The sequence below is a fragment of the Heteronotia binoei genome, unplaced genomic scaffold (genome assembly GCF_032191835.1).
Source record: "Heteronotia binoei isolate CCM8104 ecotype False Entrance Well unplaced genomic scaffold, APGP_CSIRO_Hbin_v1 ptg000366l, whole genome shotgun sequence".
Lineage (NCBI taxonomy): Eukaryota > Metazoa > Chordata > Lepidosauria > Squamata > Gekkonidae > Heteronotia > Heteronotia binoei.
In genome coordinates, this window is record NW_026800023.1 from 107,394 (window position 1) to 123,210 (window position 15,817).

The 15,817-nt window shown below is 51.4% G+C and overlaps 1 protein-coding gene across 1 annotated transcript; it reads right to left on the minus strand.

Annotated features, from left to right (window-relative positions):
* Positions 1–3,261: 3,261 nt before the first annotated feature.
* Positions 3,262–14,460, minus strand: LOC132590619 (atrial natriuretic peptide receptor 2-like). The gene is made up of 7 exons (XM_060263591.1): positions 13,452–14,460; positions 10,314–10,492; positions 9,397–9,510; positions 7,300–7,435; positions 6,933–7,027; positions 6,491–6,587; positions 3,262–3,805 (listed from the first exon to the last, which is right to left on the minus strand). The coding sequence occupies exons 1-7, from the start codon at positions 14,458–14,460 to the stop codon at positions 3,744–3,746; spliced, it is 1,692 nt and encodes a 563-aa protein (XP_060119574.1). The 3' UTR covers positions 3,262–3,743.
* Between the last annotated feature and the right edge of the window lie 1,357 nt (positions 14,461–15,817).

Sequence of the window (15,817 nt, forward strand, 5' to 3'; positions counted from 1 at the left end):
GCAGGTCTGTTAACCCTTCCAGCTCCTCTTCGTCAGGGCTCATGACAACATTAATGCTACTAGCTTTTTTCATTCACGAGATTGAATTTTTACGCACAGCTCTATGAAGTTTAAAGAGGACATTGCTCAGAAGGGATCAGTTCCCTTCACAGGGGAAGTGGTGGTCTGTGGAGACAGTATCCCCAACAGGCACCCTTCCTCTTCTGTTGCCTCTTGGTCAGAGGAACATAAGAGAAGCCATGTTGGATCAGGCCATCTGTGTCACGTTAGCAAAAAAACAACAACAGGTGCCATCAGGAGGTCCATCAGTGGGCCCAGGACACCAGAAATCTTCCCACTGTTGCCCCCCAAGCACCCAAGAATACAGAGCATCACTGTCCCAGACATAAGAGAGGCCACATTGGATCAAGCTAGTGACCCATCCAGTCCAACACTCTGTGTCACACAGTGGCCAAAAAACCCCAGATGCCATCAGGAGGTTCATCAGTGGGGTCAGGACACTAGAAGCCCTCCCACTGTTGCCCCCCCACAAGCACCAAGAATACAGAGAATCACTGCTCCAGATATAAAAACACGAGAAGCCATGTTGGATCAGGCCAATGGCCCATCCAGTCCAACACTGTGTCACACAGCAGCCAAAAAACTCAGGTACCATCAGGAGGTCCATTAGTGGGGCCAGGACACTAGAAGCCCTCCCACTGTGCCCCTCCCAAGCACCAAGAATACAGAGCATCACTGCCCCAGACAAAGAGTTCCATCTATATCCTGTGGCTAATAGCCACTGATGGAGCATGTGTTTATCCAGTCTCGTCTTGAAGCTGGATATGCTTGTAGCTGCCACCACCTCCTGTGGCAGTGATTTCCATGTATTAATCACCCTTTGGGTGAAGAAGTTCTTCCTTCTATCCATTCTAACCCAACTGCTCAGCAATTTCATTGAGTGCCCACAAGTTCTTGTATTGAGAGAAAGGGAGAAAAGTATTTCTTTCTCTTCCTTCTCTACCCCATACACAACCCCCCCCCCCCCCCGAGATTCCTTCCCACAATATCCAGTGGCATCTTCCATCACTAATATTCTTGAAGTGCCTAGCATAGGCTAAAAGGGAGCAATGGACTCAGCCTGGCAGAAATGAAGCTAAGACAAGGCAGAGACAATCTTGGGCTGCTTTTGATTTAGGGGGCTTCTCCCCTCTCATCTCTGAAGCTGAAGTCCATCATGGCCTCAACGTAGAAGGCCACACTGCACTATCTCTTGTAGATTGTTTCCCAAAACAGTAGACACCTCCTCTGTGCACAGCTGTGGCGGCAGACACTCATCTGGCAGGTCAACTGCTGTCCATCGTCCTGGTGGGGGGCATGTCAGGGAATACACACACACAAAAAGGGTGAGGAGGTTATCCTCCTGGGGGGGGGGGTTGTTTTTGCACCACAGCATACAGGACACCAAATGGGAATGCTTAATTTGGAAGAACGGAGCTCAGGGTGGCCATGGTGGCACTCCTTGTCCTGGAAGAAAAGCAGGAAAGGCAATGAGAAAATGAATAAATGGAGAGAATGTTGCTATTGTGGGCCGGAGACTCAGTGGTGTAAAGATCCTGGTTTCCCTTCCCTTCCCTATCAGAAGCTGGCTAGGCCACAATCCCTGATTTTCAACAGTGATTGTCCTGTCCACCATGCAGTTGGATGGCCTCTCCTTCAAGTTCCAGTGGAGGTCCTGATTCAGGGGACTGGAGGGAGTGCGAAGCATGAAGGACTTACCCTCCTCCACCTCTCAACTGGGTGATCACTGCATGGAGTCATTCTTCCTGCGTCTCTCTGTGCCAGACTGGGCCACTCCTCACCAGTCTGCTTCACCTCACAAAGCACACAGGATCTGAGAAAACACCCTTCCTGCCCTACTGGCCACCTCTCACCTCGACGATGTCAGCAGTGATGGGTGAGTAGCAGGATGTCCAGTCTTAGCCAACGCTCTTGTTCTCCAGGATATCCCGGGAAGTGGTGGAGTAGAGTGTAATGGCCATGCAGTGTTGTGCCTGATGGAAACAGACCCATCCCCAAGCAAAGGAAGATTCTGGGAAACCATCCGGGCCCTCAGAATCTACTCTGAGATGGCAGCTCATGCCACATTGGCCCACCATTCTCCTTTGCAAAATCCACACCCTAGTAGGCTACAGTCACACAATGGCTGCTGGTGTGAGTGTGCCAGGTTCTTACTGCCATCTCCTTCCTTACCTGTAAGCTGTGATGTAGGCAGGATTCAGTCATGATGCAGATGCCAGGGGTCCTGGGAAACCTCGTCCCTCCAGCCTGAGAAGCATGGGGTGGGCTGTCCCTCCTCCCTGCTGACATAAACACAATCTCCCCACCACAAATTACAACTTTTCCAGGGTTGAGCCCCAATACTGAAATCAGATTCTCAAGGTCAGCATTGGAATGTCTGGACTTTGTTTCAGGGCCATTTTGGGCACTATGCCCAGTGCTCTGAACGCCAGAGGAAAAAGCAGGGGGATAACGACTAAACATTGACTACTGACCTTCACCAACCATACCATAGAAACGTCTCCACTCTATCCAAGGGGCTTGCTTTCCACCACTTGAGACAGCCCATGGGATGCAAGAGAGAAATTGTATGTGGGATGGATTAGAGTTCCGATTTCCACGCGATAGGGGACTTCTCCACTGCAACCCAGATTTCAGCTGTGGGTCCGTAGAATGTGACAGAGACATTTCCTCTGGAGAGGGCCTTCTGGGACAGGAAACGTCTTCATTCAGATACTTACCAGAGTCACAATGAATCCAGGAGATGTCAGAGTGACCCACCTAGCTCTAATCCAAGTCCAACATGGCTCACCAAACCCACTGATCTGTACCATTTTGGGAGTTGGTTCCCAGGATGCTCTCAGGGGGAAGTCTCCCTGCCCTCCCACATGGTTAGGGATGGAGAGATTAAGCAGAAGATACCATGTTTTGCAGCTGCCGATCACTCCTGAGCCAAGCCTCCCCCGGATACGTCCGCCTCTGCGCTGTCCATCCTGAGTAGGTGCTGAACAGCTTTGCAGCCATGCAGTTCCCTGGGTTGGTTCAGCTGCATCTTCCTCTCCCTGCCAAGCTGCTTTTGCCCTTGCCCAGAAGGTGAAACTGAGGCTTCTCCAGACAAATAATATGCGGATGGTTCTACAACCCCCATAATGAGAGGCAATCTCATACATGCACAAAAGTCTATATGATAACATACACTTAAAGGAACACAAAAGGTAAGCCTTTTTTTTAAAAAAAATAGTGTTTATTCATAATCACTGGCCAACCAAACAGTAAGACTTCCTATCAATTACCCTGCGCTGGTTGAATATGCTAAAAGTTACCTGGCCAGTAGTTCTGAGATGCTTCTGAATGGCTGAACTGCCCAACAATAAATCCACTCCAACAAGAAAGCAGATGGTGAGCTGAACCGGTGAATGTCTGAGCATCTCTAATTAGGGGTGACCAGTCCAGTAGGCTGAAAGCGCCACTTCAAACTGTGGCGTGTGGGTGGAAGGGTGCATGGGGGATGGCACACAGAATGCCCTTCTCCAAGCACAGAAAACCAGCCATGCTTCAGTTGCAGGCCTGCATTTGCCCTCCGTTCTGCTCTGAAGGCGAATGCATCAAGCCGGCAAAGTCGACAAAAGCACTCATTCAGAAAACACCCAAACACAGCTGATGGATGTGCTGCAGAAATAAGAACTGGTCGTGGTGCTTCAGTTTCATTTTCCTTCTCCCTTTTGAGGTCCTTTTGAATCAGAGGTGCAGGGAATCGTGGGTATTACTCAGAGGAATCAAACAAACGAGGTACTGAATTAGCCCTTAACAAGAAAATGATAAAACTGAGTGCATGATGGATGAATACTTGATGAGCTAAACGTCTCTGTGCCTTTTATAATGCGTTAATCACACACCTAGTTTTATCCTGATTTCCCAGCGTGTTGTCTCATCCACATGCCCGTCTCTCATCTGGTTTGGAGGACAGGAAAGCAACTCAGGTGGAGAAGAGGCAAGCTTCCTTCACAGGAGGCCTGACAGGGCATGGAGAGGCCAGACCCCCTGGGCATGGTCCCTCCTCCACTGTCTCTGCGTCATGGAAAATGCAGCTTTTACATTGCTGGGCAAAGGTGATTTGGCCAGGGTGGGTGCACATTTGGTCCCAATGGCTGAGAAACCTCCTGACATTGCCTCACAGTTACAAGGTGCTTCTCAAAGCAGTCCCTGTGCAAAAGGAGCAATCCACAAGTGAAGGAGGATCCTATGAGGACAACCAGCCCCCTACGAGGACATCCAGTCCCTGCCCACACTGACCCCAGCCAGCCCCCTTGCTAATCCCAGCCGCCCAATGTGCAGTTACAAGGTAGCTGCTTGCGTGGAGGGGTTTTCCTAACACTCCTTCATCAACCCCTTCCTCGCCTCTAAGCTGCCAGGGGGGGCAGCATCCATTCTGGGTTTGGTCAATGCAGGCCCTGCTGAACCAGCATGGGATGTCTCACATCTGGAGCCAGGCAGGAGCTCGTCAGTTGTGCTGAGGCAGGCCCACAGCTGGCCCCGACAGGAGACTTGGATGAAGATGCTGGCAGGAACATTAACCCCAAGGTGATCCGGGATGGTGGTTGTAGGGTCATTTCTGCTGTGTACGCATGGCTTGCCCATGAAGGTGCCCACACAACTTGGCTCCACAAAAGGTCACAACCTGTGCCAATTTGAGCTCTGTGCACTATGCCCTCCAGTTCTATCTTGGGCCCCAGACTCGTCTCTGCTCTGGGGTGCTGGGAGAAGTTTCTGTGTGTATGTATGTGTGTGTGTGGGAGGATCAACTCTTTGCAAAACCCCCAAATTAATTTTCTGATCACCCCCTCCTCAACCACCCTGGAAACGTCTCCATTCCATCCCAACTGTCAAACATCTCCCACGAGTGAGAATGAGTGAGGGATGCCATGGATTCTGAGGTGAAGAAACCATGTTCTTCAGATGAAGAAACCACGTTCAGCAGCCATGATTGCTCCTGGGCTGCACCTTGGAGCTGTATGTACACTTTGCCGCCATGCGCCTTGAGCACTGACTGAACAGCTTCATAGCTGCAGACCAGCTGTGGTGCTTCCGTTTCATTTCCTTCTCCCTTTCAAGGCAGTTTTACATCTCTGCAGAAAGGTGATACTGAGGCTCTTCCAGAGAATTAAATGACTTGGAGGGAGGATGACAACTCCCGTAAGCACATGCACCAAGGACTTCAATGATAACGCGGAATGAAATGAAAACAGCAAGACATTTACGAACGTACACGCTTAGAACCATTGTTTGACCGATTAAGTTGCTCAATGTTTACTTTTATGACTGGCTGCTAAGTAGTAAGCAGAGATAACAGGTATGTCAGCGGAATGTAGGACTCCCACCGGGATGTGTGAAAGACTGCTGACTGCTTTATACTGTTTGGACATGCAAAAACTTACCTGGTACAGAGGCCTGAAATTCTCTGGAACGGCTGAACTGCTTGGCAATAATTCACTTCCCTACACCAGTCAACAAGCAGATCATGAGATGAACAGGCAAGTGTTAGAACATCCCCACTTAGGGGTGACCGACCCACCAGACTGGAACCACCATTTCAAGCTATGGAGTGTGGGTGGAAGCCAGGTGCACTGCGGATGGCATAATGAATGCTTCTCTCAAAGCGTCGAAAATTATCCACACTTCATCTGCTGATCTGGATTTGCCCAGTGACTGTGAAGACATGTGTGCCAAACTGGCTAAGTGGAGGAAAGCACTCATTCAGAAACCACCCCAAAGCAACACATAGGTGAGGATGGATAGAAGGGCATAAGTTGTGGTACTTTGGTTTCATTTCCTTCTCCCTTTCCAGCTGCTTTTGCATCTGTGCAGGAGGTGAAACTGAGGCTCCCCCAGATGATTCAATGACACGGAGGGAGGACTGAAATCCCATAAGGCTGAGCAAAAACGTGCAGGTGTGAAAACCCTCAGTGATAACAAAGAATGAAATGAGCACCAAAAGGAAGACTTAAAATAAAAAAACAACTACACAATTTATCATTACTGTCAGACTGATCAATCTGCTCTCTGTATGTTTTTAGGATTGGTTGCCATGCAGTGAGCAGGGACGGCGGGTCTACGTGAGAGGAGGAAACCAGAGCTCCCATTCAGACGTGTGAGAACACGCGGGTGCGAAATAATGCCAATTGCACTGTACGAATATACAAAAACATAACCCAATGAAAAGATGTCAGAGGCTCGTGAGCACCAAACCGCTTGGTGAAGAACCAGCTCTGTGCTCCCAACCAGAGAGCAGAACGTGAGGCAAAATGGCAAACCTTTGCACATTCCTATTTAGGGCCTTCCTGCTTGGCACCACTGGAGGGAGCAGAGGGGGTGACAGAGCTTAGGACTAGCCAATGCAGACAGGCCAGTGAGATCAAGTCCCTCCCCCCCCCTCGGAAACCCCCACTCTTACCACAGGAGGGGTCATCCTTGTTGAAGGCACAGAGCGGGTTGTCGATGGGTCCTGTCCATTTGATCTGCTTCTGTGATGCTATGTAATGACCCACCACCTGTGGGAAGAAGGGGCTGGATTCAGACCACAGACCCAGAGGGCCCCTGAATGGCTCCAGGCCAGCAGCTACTCCTTGGCTGAGGCAGGGGTCTCATGCTGGGAACTGAGGGCTGTCTCTTCATCTGTGAGAGACTGGTGAGCACCGTGTCTCAAGCACCTTCCTCCGAGTCTGTTGCAACTGACCAGAATCCTACCCACATGGAAAGGCCTGACGTTTCACCCACCAGCACCCCCTCAGGAACCCCATTCCCACTCAGGGCTCTTTGGTGCCTATTCAGTGCATGCAAACCTGTTCAGTGACCCAGTGGGGCTGCTTGGGACCCTCCCCCCCCCATACACACACCTGGAATTCTCCACTCTCCACATCCCTCATGGCCCACAGGTCGAAATCCATCTCTCGGTCATTGTCATGGTTGATGCTCACCGTCCCAGTGACACCTGGATGGGTGGGGGCAGAGAGGGAGATGCACATCCTTTCTGTGTGGCCCTCAGCATCAGTTGTCACTCATGAACCATGGCTGAGTTTAACTCTTGGGCGGCTCCTCTCTAAAGCCAGCCTCCTCCCCCGCCTTTCCCACTCTCGCCTGCTTCCTCCTGGCCTGATCTGTCTCAGCCCAGACTTGTTGCCTTCCCCCAACTCCCAATTTCTCTGCTACCTCACTGTTCTTCATCCCCTCACCACTTTTCCCCCTCTGCCAAGCATCCAATACCTTGGAATTTCTGGCCTTTCATCTTTTGCAGGATGCGACTGGTATCTTGCTTGGATCCACCTTCCTGCAGGGTTTCAATCAGGGCCCTGAGATACAGCAGCAGCACATCGTGGAAACAGCCGGCCACCAGCGTCCCCTGCCGCAGTGGGACAGAGAGTGAGAGGAACATCATGGAACTATCCTGTTTCTGCTGCCTTGAAGGTCATCACAGGGGGATATCTAGACTCAGCTCCGCTAGTGGAGCCACGAGAAGTGTCACACGGGGGCCCATGATGGTGTAGCTCAAATGTCTGGGGGCAGTGGGCCCCTGAATGGCTTCAGACCAGCAGCTTCTCTTTGGTTGGGGCAGGGGTCTGATGCTTGGAATCAAGCCTAGGATTCAGCGGGAGCTCACAAGAGCACAGATCCTGAACCTTTCTGACAATTCAACCCACCTTGTCCATTGGATAGTAGGTGCAGCTGTATAACAATCCCTGGATGAGCTCCACCACCTTTTTTTCTACAAAACGACCCCTGCTTGGAATAAAGGGGCGTCTCTTGATCTGTGGAGGTCTGGTGACCACCATGCCTCAGGCAAGCTTAGATCTGGCAGCCCACCACAGATACAAGGCCTGGGATTCACCCTCCTTCAACTATGGCATGGAGGAGACTTCTGAACCACAACATCCAATTGGGTGACAAATGAAGGAGGGAAGACCAGTCTGGATCCGGGTGACAAGAGGCAAGCCTTGAAGCTCACAAGGAAGGTAGAACACGGGGGCAGTGAATGCTTCATGTGGCAAGCAAACGTGAGAAAACTGGGGGTGGGTGGGAGAGGCAGTGATCAGGCACAAGGCTGAAACACAGCACAGGTGACTGAAAGTGCATTTAGGATAGTAACTGAGAAAGCTAGCTAGGAAGAAGCAACAATGGTTGCCCAGAATAGAGAACTACCAAGGCAGCCAGTGGAAACTCGCAGTGTGATCAAGGGCTAATTTTGACCTGGATCTGCTCTGGGTAGACCTCACCTACAGTACTGTGTTCTATTTTGGGCACTACAATTTAAGAAGAGTATAGACAACCTAGAACATGTCCAGAGGAGGGCGATGAAGATGGTGAGGGGTCTGGAGACCAAGTCCTATGAGGAAAGGTTGAGGGAGCTGGGAGCTGGAGAGGAGACGACTTAGAGGTGATATGATCACCATCTTCAAGTACTTGAAGGGCTGTCCTATAGCGGATGGTGCAGAATTGTTTTCTGCTGCCCCAGGAGATTGGACCAGAACCAACGGGTTGAAAGTAAATTAAAAGAGTTGTCAGGTAAACATTACTAAGAATTTCCTGACAGTTGGAGCAGTTCCTCAGTGGAACAGGCTTTCTTGGGGGGGGGGGGGGCTCTCCTTCTTTGGAGGTTTTTAATCAGAGGCTAGATGGATATCTGACAGTAATGCTGATTCTGGCAATTAGCAGAGATCATGAGAAGGAGGGCAGGGAGAGGTTCTTGTGAACTTTCTGCATTGTTCAGGGGGTTGGACTAGATGATCCTGGAGGTACCCTCCAATTCCAGGGGGTTTTTTTGTAGCAGGAACTCTTTTGCATATTAAGCCACACATCCATGATGTAGCCAATCCTCCAAGACCTTAGAGGGCTCTTAGTACAGGGCCTGCTGTAAGCTCCAGGAGGATTGGCTACATCAGGGGGGCGTGGCCTAATATGCAAAGAAGTTCCTGCTAGAAAAAAAAGCCCTGTCCAACTCTATGATTCTGTAATTCTAAATCCACCCTATTGACCCACCTGCAAAACAAAACCACAGCTGGCCCCACAACTTGGCTTCCTGATAGCACCTGGGGGGTGCTGTTTGCTTTTTGGCCAACCATTTGACACAGAGTGTTGGATGGGATGGGCCATTGGCCTGATCCAGCATGGCTTCTCTTATGTTCTTAAACCCCAAACCTGGGGAATCTCCTGGGTCATTTCTTGGCCAGGCTAGGAGATTCCCAAGGCCAAGGTGAAAGTGATTTTGGCTCCAAAATGCTGGCTGATCTCTCTCATTTCACAAAGGGCACTGCACTGCACCCCATAATAACAAAACATAGAAGAAGGTTATGTGCGTGGATTTACCAGTGAGTCATTCACTGCAACACCAAAGTCTCTCTGGGCACGCAGGATCAGCTGGCTTTGGAAATGCCGGTATTCGGGGGTTTGGGGCTCATGGGAAGCGATCACCAGCACCGTCTGCAATTGGAGAAAAAGGTCAAGGGAGCTGCAGCTGGCTGGGACTCCTTCAGGATCTCCAGGTCAGGTCTGGGCACACTGGAAGAACCACCTGCATGTCAGCCAGGCCAGAGTTCTGCCAGGGCTGGTCTCATGAGAGATGGAAAAGATTCTCCCATCTTGGAGGGCCAGCCTTCTCTGTCCCCCTCTCACCTCCCTTTGGGCCATGGGATTCTAACTGAAGAGGTCAATGGCTCCACTGGACCATCTAGGTAAAAAACGGTGTTGCAGTTACGTGTAACTGTTGTTTGTTGAGTTGCCCTCCGTGCAGTCACACATCTGGACCTGCCACTGTGCCATCCCAAATGTGGGACTGCACAGAAGGCCAAAAACAAACCATTTCTTTCCCTGCTAAATGAGGCCTTTCCCAACACCCCTTCTAAGTGGCCAGCCAAGGCAGACGCACCAAGAGCCCCACCTGCAGATCACCCTTCTTCTCTGTGGCTCAGCCTGGAGGAGTCCAGAACCAAACTTCCGTTCCTTGCATGTCGAGGCAAAGAGTCTGGCTGAGGGGGATGCACTCATAAGAGGAAAGATCTCAGCACCTGCTCAGAATCACTGCAGGACTCTTTTTTTTGCTTCAAATCTCCTGAAGCTCATGGCTCAACACTTTAAAGTGTGGCCCTCAACCAATCCCACCACACCCTTAAGCTTGCACTGCAGTACACCCATGGAAGGCAATCTCCTTTGGGGTGATTCCAGCACCTACCCTCAGCTTCCTAGTTTTCCTCCCCTCCCTCCCTGCAGCAGAGTCCTGGACTTACCTGGAAGGCCTCTCGGAGGCCTCCAGCACCTTGGCTCTCCTTGCTCTGCCAGGGCTTCTTGGTCTTCCGATACCCCTCAGCTCTCAGGCTTTCCCCCAAAACATCCACGCATATGAAGACGTAGTCACCACTGGTCATGTTCTGAGCTTGCGCCAGGTGTATGATCTCCCGTGACATCTCTGGGACGCACAGATGTAGACCACTAAGGAGAAACCAGAGTGATCAGAGGAGCGTGTGTCAAACACAAGCAAATAACCTGTAGTAACCTCTAACGGTCCTGCTTTGTTGCTATCTCCTTGTCCTCACACATTGCATTAGTGTGTATGTGACATATCATGTACCTTTCCACCCTGAAGCTAGACACTAGAAGCCTCCCCAGGTCGTGTTATCTACTGTATTTTTTGCTCCATAAGACTCACTTTCCTCCCTCCCAAAAGTGGGGGGGGAAAGTGAGTGCGTCTTAAGGAGCGAATACTGCAAAAAAATTCACACAAATGCCTCTACATTCACACAAACACCTCTAAAAACTAGGTGCATCTTATGGAGCGAAAAATACGGTAGTTCACAGAGATGGTCAAAGTTCACTTCAGAAAAACCAGGGGTGGGGTGGGGAGTGGGGATGACACATGGGGTGTGTGTGGAGGGAACAGTGATTGGTAGATTTTGGCGCTTTTGCATTTGAACTATGTAACGGATGGGCCCTTGAGCATGGATCTGAGTCACAGATCCTTACTTTTTTTTTACTACCCCCCCCCCCAAAAAAAGTAAGGTTATGTACCAAACGTATTGATCACACCCATACCCACAACATAATTGCTCAGAAGTAAGATCCACTCAGCAAAACTTCTCCTTCTTCTTGCCACTGTCCCTTTAATTTTTATCCTGTCCAATCCTTGAAAGAGGCTTCTGATTAACTCACCTGGCTACAACATCCCACAATTTACCATTACTTCGTGTGGTGCACTAGTCAGAGTATCAAACTAGGATCTGGGAATCCAAGGCTCAAACCCACAACGTGCCACACACGTTTGCTGAAAGACCTTGGGCCAGTCCCACACTCTTAGCCTAACCTACCTCACAGGGTTGTCGTGAGGCATAAAATGGGTGACAGAAGAAACAGGTCAGACGCTTTGGGTCCTCACTGGGGACAAAGAGGCGGTAGAAACGAAGTAAACAAAATCAGTAAAGGCAGGGCTTTTGTTGTAGAAGAAGTCCAGGAGAAACTCATTTGCATATTAGGTCACACCCTCTGACATCGGCATTATTCCACACAGGGGTTTTTTTGTAGAAAAAGCCCAGCAGGAGCTTATTTACATATTAAGCTAAGCCCTCTGGCACCGGGCCAGCCAGAACTGCGTTCTTGTGCATTCCTGCTAAAAAAAAAGAAGAAGCCCTGAGTAAAGGTAAAGGCAGTCCTTTGTCCCCTAAAAGGGAGAGCGACTAGAATTGTTCCTCGAAGGCACTGCAACTGGTTTTGTTTTTGTTAATGTTTCCCCATATTTATTTGCGAGTAAGAAAAGGCAAAGAGCCCCATGGCACAGAGTGGTAAAGCTGCAGTCGGAGCCCTCTGCTCATGACCTGACTTCGATCCCAGCAGAAGCTGGTTCAGGTAGCTGGCTTGAGGATGACTCAGCCTTCCATCCTTCCAAGGTGGGTAAAATGAGTACCCAGCTTGCTGGGGGGGGAAGTGTAGCTGACTGGGGAAGGCAACGGCAAACCACCCCGTAAAAAGTCTGCCGTAAAAACCTTGTGAAAGCAACGTCACCCCAGAGTTGGAAACAACTGATGCTTGCACAGGGGACCTTTGCTTTCCTGTTATACCACATATATGGATTCCAACCCATTTTTAAATCCTGCCCTTCAATTTTAAAATGCAGTCTGGGAGTGTTAAAGCTGCAGTACTGCAGTCCTAAGCTCTGCTCACGACCTGAGTTCAATCCCCTGCGGAAGCTGGGTTTTCAGGTAGCCGGCTCGAGGTTGACTCAGCCTTCCATCCTTCTGAGGTCGGTAAAATGAGTACCCAAGTTGCTGGGGGAGGGGGGAGTGTGGCTGACTGGGGAAGGCAACGGCAAACCACCCTGTAAAAAGTCTGTCGTGAAAACCTTGTGAAAGCAACGTCACCCCAGAGTTGGAAATGACTGCTGCTTGCATAGGGGACCTTTCCTTTCCTGAGTGTTATACCACATATATGCATGCCAACCCATTTTTAAATTGTGCCCATCCATTTTAAAGTGCACTCTGGGAGTGTTAAAGCTGCAGTACTGCAGTCCTAAGCTCTGCTCACGACCTGAGTTCGATCCCTGGTGGAAGCTGGCTTTTCAGGTAGCCAGCTTGAGGTTGACTCAGACTTCCATCCTTCCGAGGTTGGTAAGATGAGAACCCAGCTTGCTAGGGGGGGTGGGAAATGTAGCTGATTGGGGAAGGCAACAGCAAACCACCCTGTAAAAAGTCTGCTGTGAAAACTTGAAAGCAACGTCACCCCAGAGTTGGAAACAACTGGTGCTTGCACAGGGGACCTTTGCTTTCCTGAGTTTAATACCGCATATATGCATTCCAACCCATTTTTAAATCCTGCCCTTCAATTTTAAAATGCAGTCTGGGAGTGTTAATGCCGCAGTACTGCAGTCCTAAGCTCTGCTCACGACCTGAGTTCGAACCCCGGCGGAAGCTGGGTTTTTAGGTAGCCGGCTGGAGGTTGACTCAGCCTTCCATCCTTCCGAGGTCGGTCAAAGGAGTCCCCAGCTTGCTGGGGGTGGGGGAAGCATACAGGACTGGGGAAGGCAAGGGCAAACCACCCCATAAAAGGTCTGCCCTGAAAACCTTGTGAAAGCCTCACCCCAGAGTCGGAAACAACTGGTGCTTGCACAGGGGACTACCTTGACATTTTTAAGAAAAGGCACCAGTGAGTCACCAAGGGGAGCAAGAGAAACCGAAGGAAGCCAAGAAGCTGCTTGAGGCAAGAAGAAAAATGAGACAGTCACCCTGGGAAGCCTCCAGAAAGCAAGTCCAGAATGAGCAGCACTTTAAACCACAATTTTTTTTTGGGGGGGGGGGGTGTTGCCGGCTTCAGACAGGAGTGCTGGACGGTTGCCGTTGAGCCCAATAACCACAGGCTCCCGTCTGGCCGGAGTCACTCACCTGGCCCGTTGGCCTGGATGAGCCGGAGAGTCTCGTCTGACTTCTCAGGGTCGTGAACGTGGGAGGCGGTAAAGTTGGGGGCGCTGCCTTCAGCGCCCAGCAGGGGGGAACAGTAGATCCAGTACTCGACCTCGAGAGTGAAGAGCAGGAGGGCGGTGCCCGAGGTCCAGCCGAAGTGCCGGTGCAGCTGGGCCACGAAGGCGCGGAGGGCGGGCCCCCCTGGGCCGGCGAACACGGTCGTCGTGCGGCTGCTGCTATCTTTCTTCCGTTCGTGGACCCCCGCTCGAAGGAGCGGCAGAACCCAGTGCTGCGCCAAGGGCGCCACGACGGAGCCGCCGCAGCCCAGGCCCAGCAGCACGGCGGGGTCGTGGGAGGCCTTCAGAGCCCTGGCCTGGGAGAGGGCCTCTTCGCCGTTGCAGGTGCCGTACACGTTCTCGGTGGAGGCGAAGGCGGTGCGGAGGGCGAGGCGGGGGTGGCGCAGCTGGGGCTCCAGCGCCTCCAGGGCCAGGCTCAGGGCGGGTTGGACGCGCGGCCAGGCCCAGGGGTAGCGCAGGCTGCGCTCCGGCAGCAGCACCCCCAAAGTCACCTCCACCGTCGAGGCGGCGCTGGCGTTGGCGGCCACCGGCCTGGCAATGGAGGTGGAGGAGGGCAGCCTCAGTAGGGTCCCCAGCAGGGCCCCGAGGAGCAGCAGCGGCGCGGCCATGGACGGGGCGGGCGAAGAGCTCTCGCAAGCAGAAGGCAGGGAGAGCCCGTCTGTGGGGCTGCTGCGCTGCGCTCCCTCGGAAAAGGCGCCCATGCCGCGGCCCTCCCTCCGGACTCCTGTGCAGGGGCGGGGCGAAGTTTTACGTGGCCGCCCCTCTGCGCCCTCCCGCGCAGCTCTCTCCCGGACGCAGGGCGGGCTGAGGCAGGCGGCAGCTAGAGCTGAAGGCCGAGCAGCGCTCAGCCTCCTGGAGCCCCCCTTCTCCCCGGGGTTAATTGTCCGTAGATCCGCCTGAATTCCCGCACCCATGCAAGGCGGGCATCCAATCACCCACCACCAGGGTTCCCTCTAAGCTGAGTTGGCGTGAGCTCGCTCACAGATTTTTAGCCCCCGGCTCACACATTTTTGCCTTAGCTCAGGAAGGAGGACCCCAGAGCGCACTGATTTCTGCAGGAGCTCCCCACTTTCATGCCAGGAGCTCACAAAGTCGGATTTTTGCTCACAAGACTCTGCAGCTCAGAGGGGAACATTGCCCACCAAAACCATGTCTGGAAACTGGATCTCATCCCACGCACCCACCCACTTTGATGAATTTCGCAAGGTGGAGCAGAGAGGATTGCGCAGGATTTGTCCACCCCAAGACAAGTTCCTGCCCTCGGCCCTCCCCTGTGCACCGGGGATCCCAACACAAATTAATACAGAGGCTCAAGAGCGTAAAATCGGAGTCTGAAGAGAATCCCACCCGAGCCTGGATCACCCAAAAGGACCTCCGCAAACTGGGCGACAATGTGGCAAACCTAGTTCAGTGCTGGTCTGTGTTAAGGGCGATGCACAATGAGACAGACAATCCCAACCTCAAGTATTGGGGCAGAATTTGCTGAGAATTGAAGATGATCTTGGGGTCAATGAAGGTGTCAACCACCCCCTGTGCTGCAGCGGTGGAAAAAGGCAAACTTAGTGTTAGGGATGATTAGTGTTATGTGGACTTTTTTATTTTTATTTTTTATTTTATAATTTATATCCCGCCCTTCCCAGCAAGTGGCTCAGGGCGGCTTACAGCATAAAATCTCACATAAATAGGGTTTAAACATTTAAACAGTTAAAATAATTAAAACATTGACAACTTATGTCAAAGATCTGGGTATTCCTATTTAGCTCACTGGAGCCGGAAGAACGGAGCTTGGGGAACTAGGAACAATGGGCAGCAGGATCTAAATGCCCGCTGCCTGCACCAATCATAGGGCCCCAGCCAGTCTGAATGGCCCAGTAACCTGCTAGTGCGGGAACCCAGAGTTGTATGAGAATAAAACCACCTATATTGTAACGCTCCTGTATAGAAAAGAGAAAATTAAGGGGAGACGTGATAGAGGTTTATTAAAAATATTAATGTGGTGGAGACAGCTGACGAGAACTTTTTCTCTCTCTCCCACAATACTAGAATTCCAGGGCGTCCAGTGAAGCTGATGGGCAGTAGGTTCAGGATGGACAGAAGGCAATACCACTTTCAATACATTGTGATTAAAATGTGGAATCCACTACCAGAGAATATAGTGATGGCCACAGGAACAAACATTTTAAAAGGGGGTTTGGATAGATTCATGGAGAATATGTCTTATCAATGGCTACTAGCCATGGTGATGGAGGGGAACCACCGCATTGAGAGGCG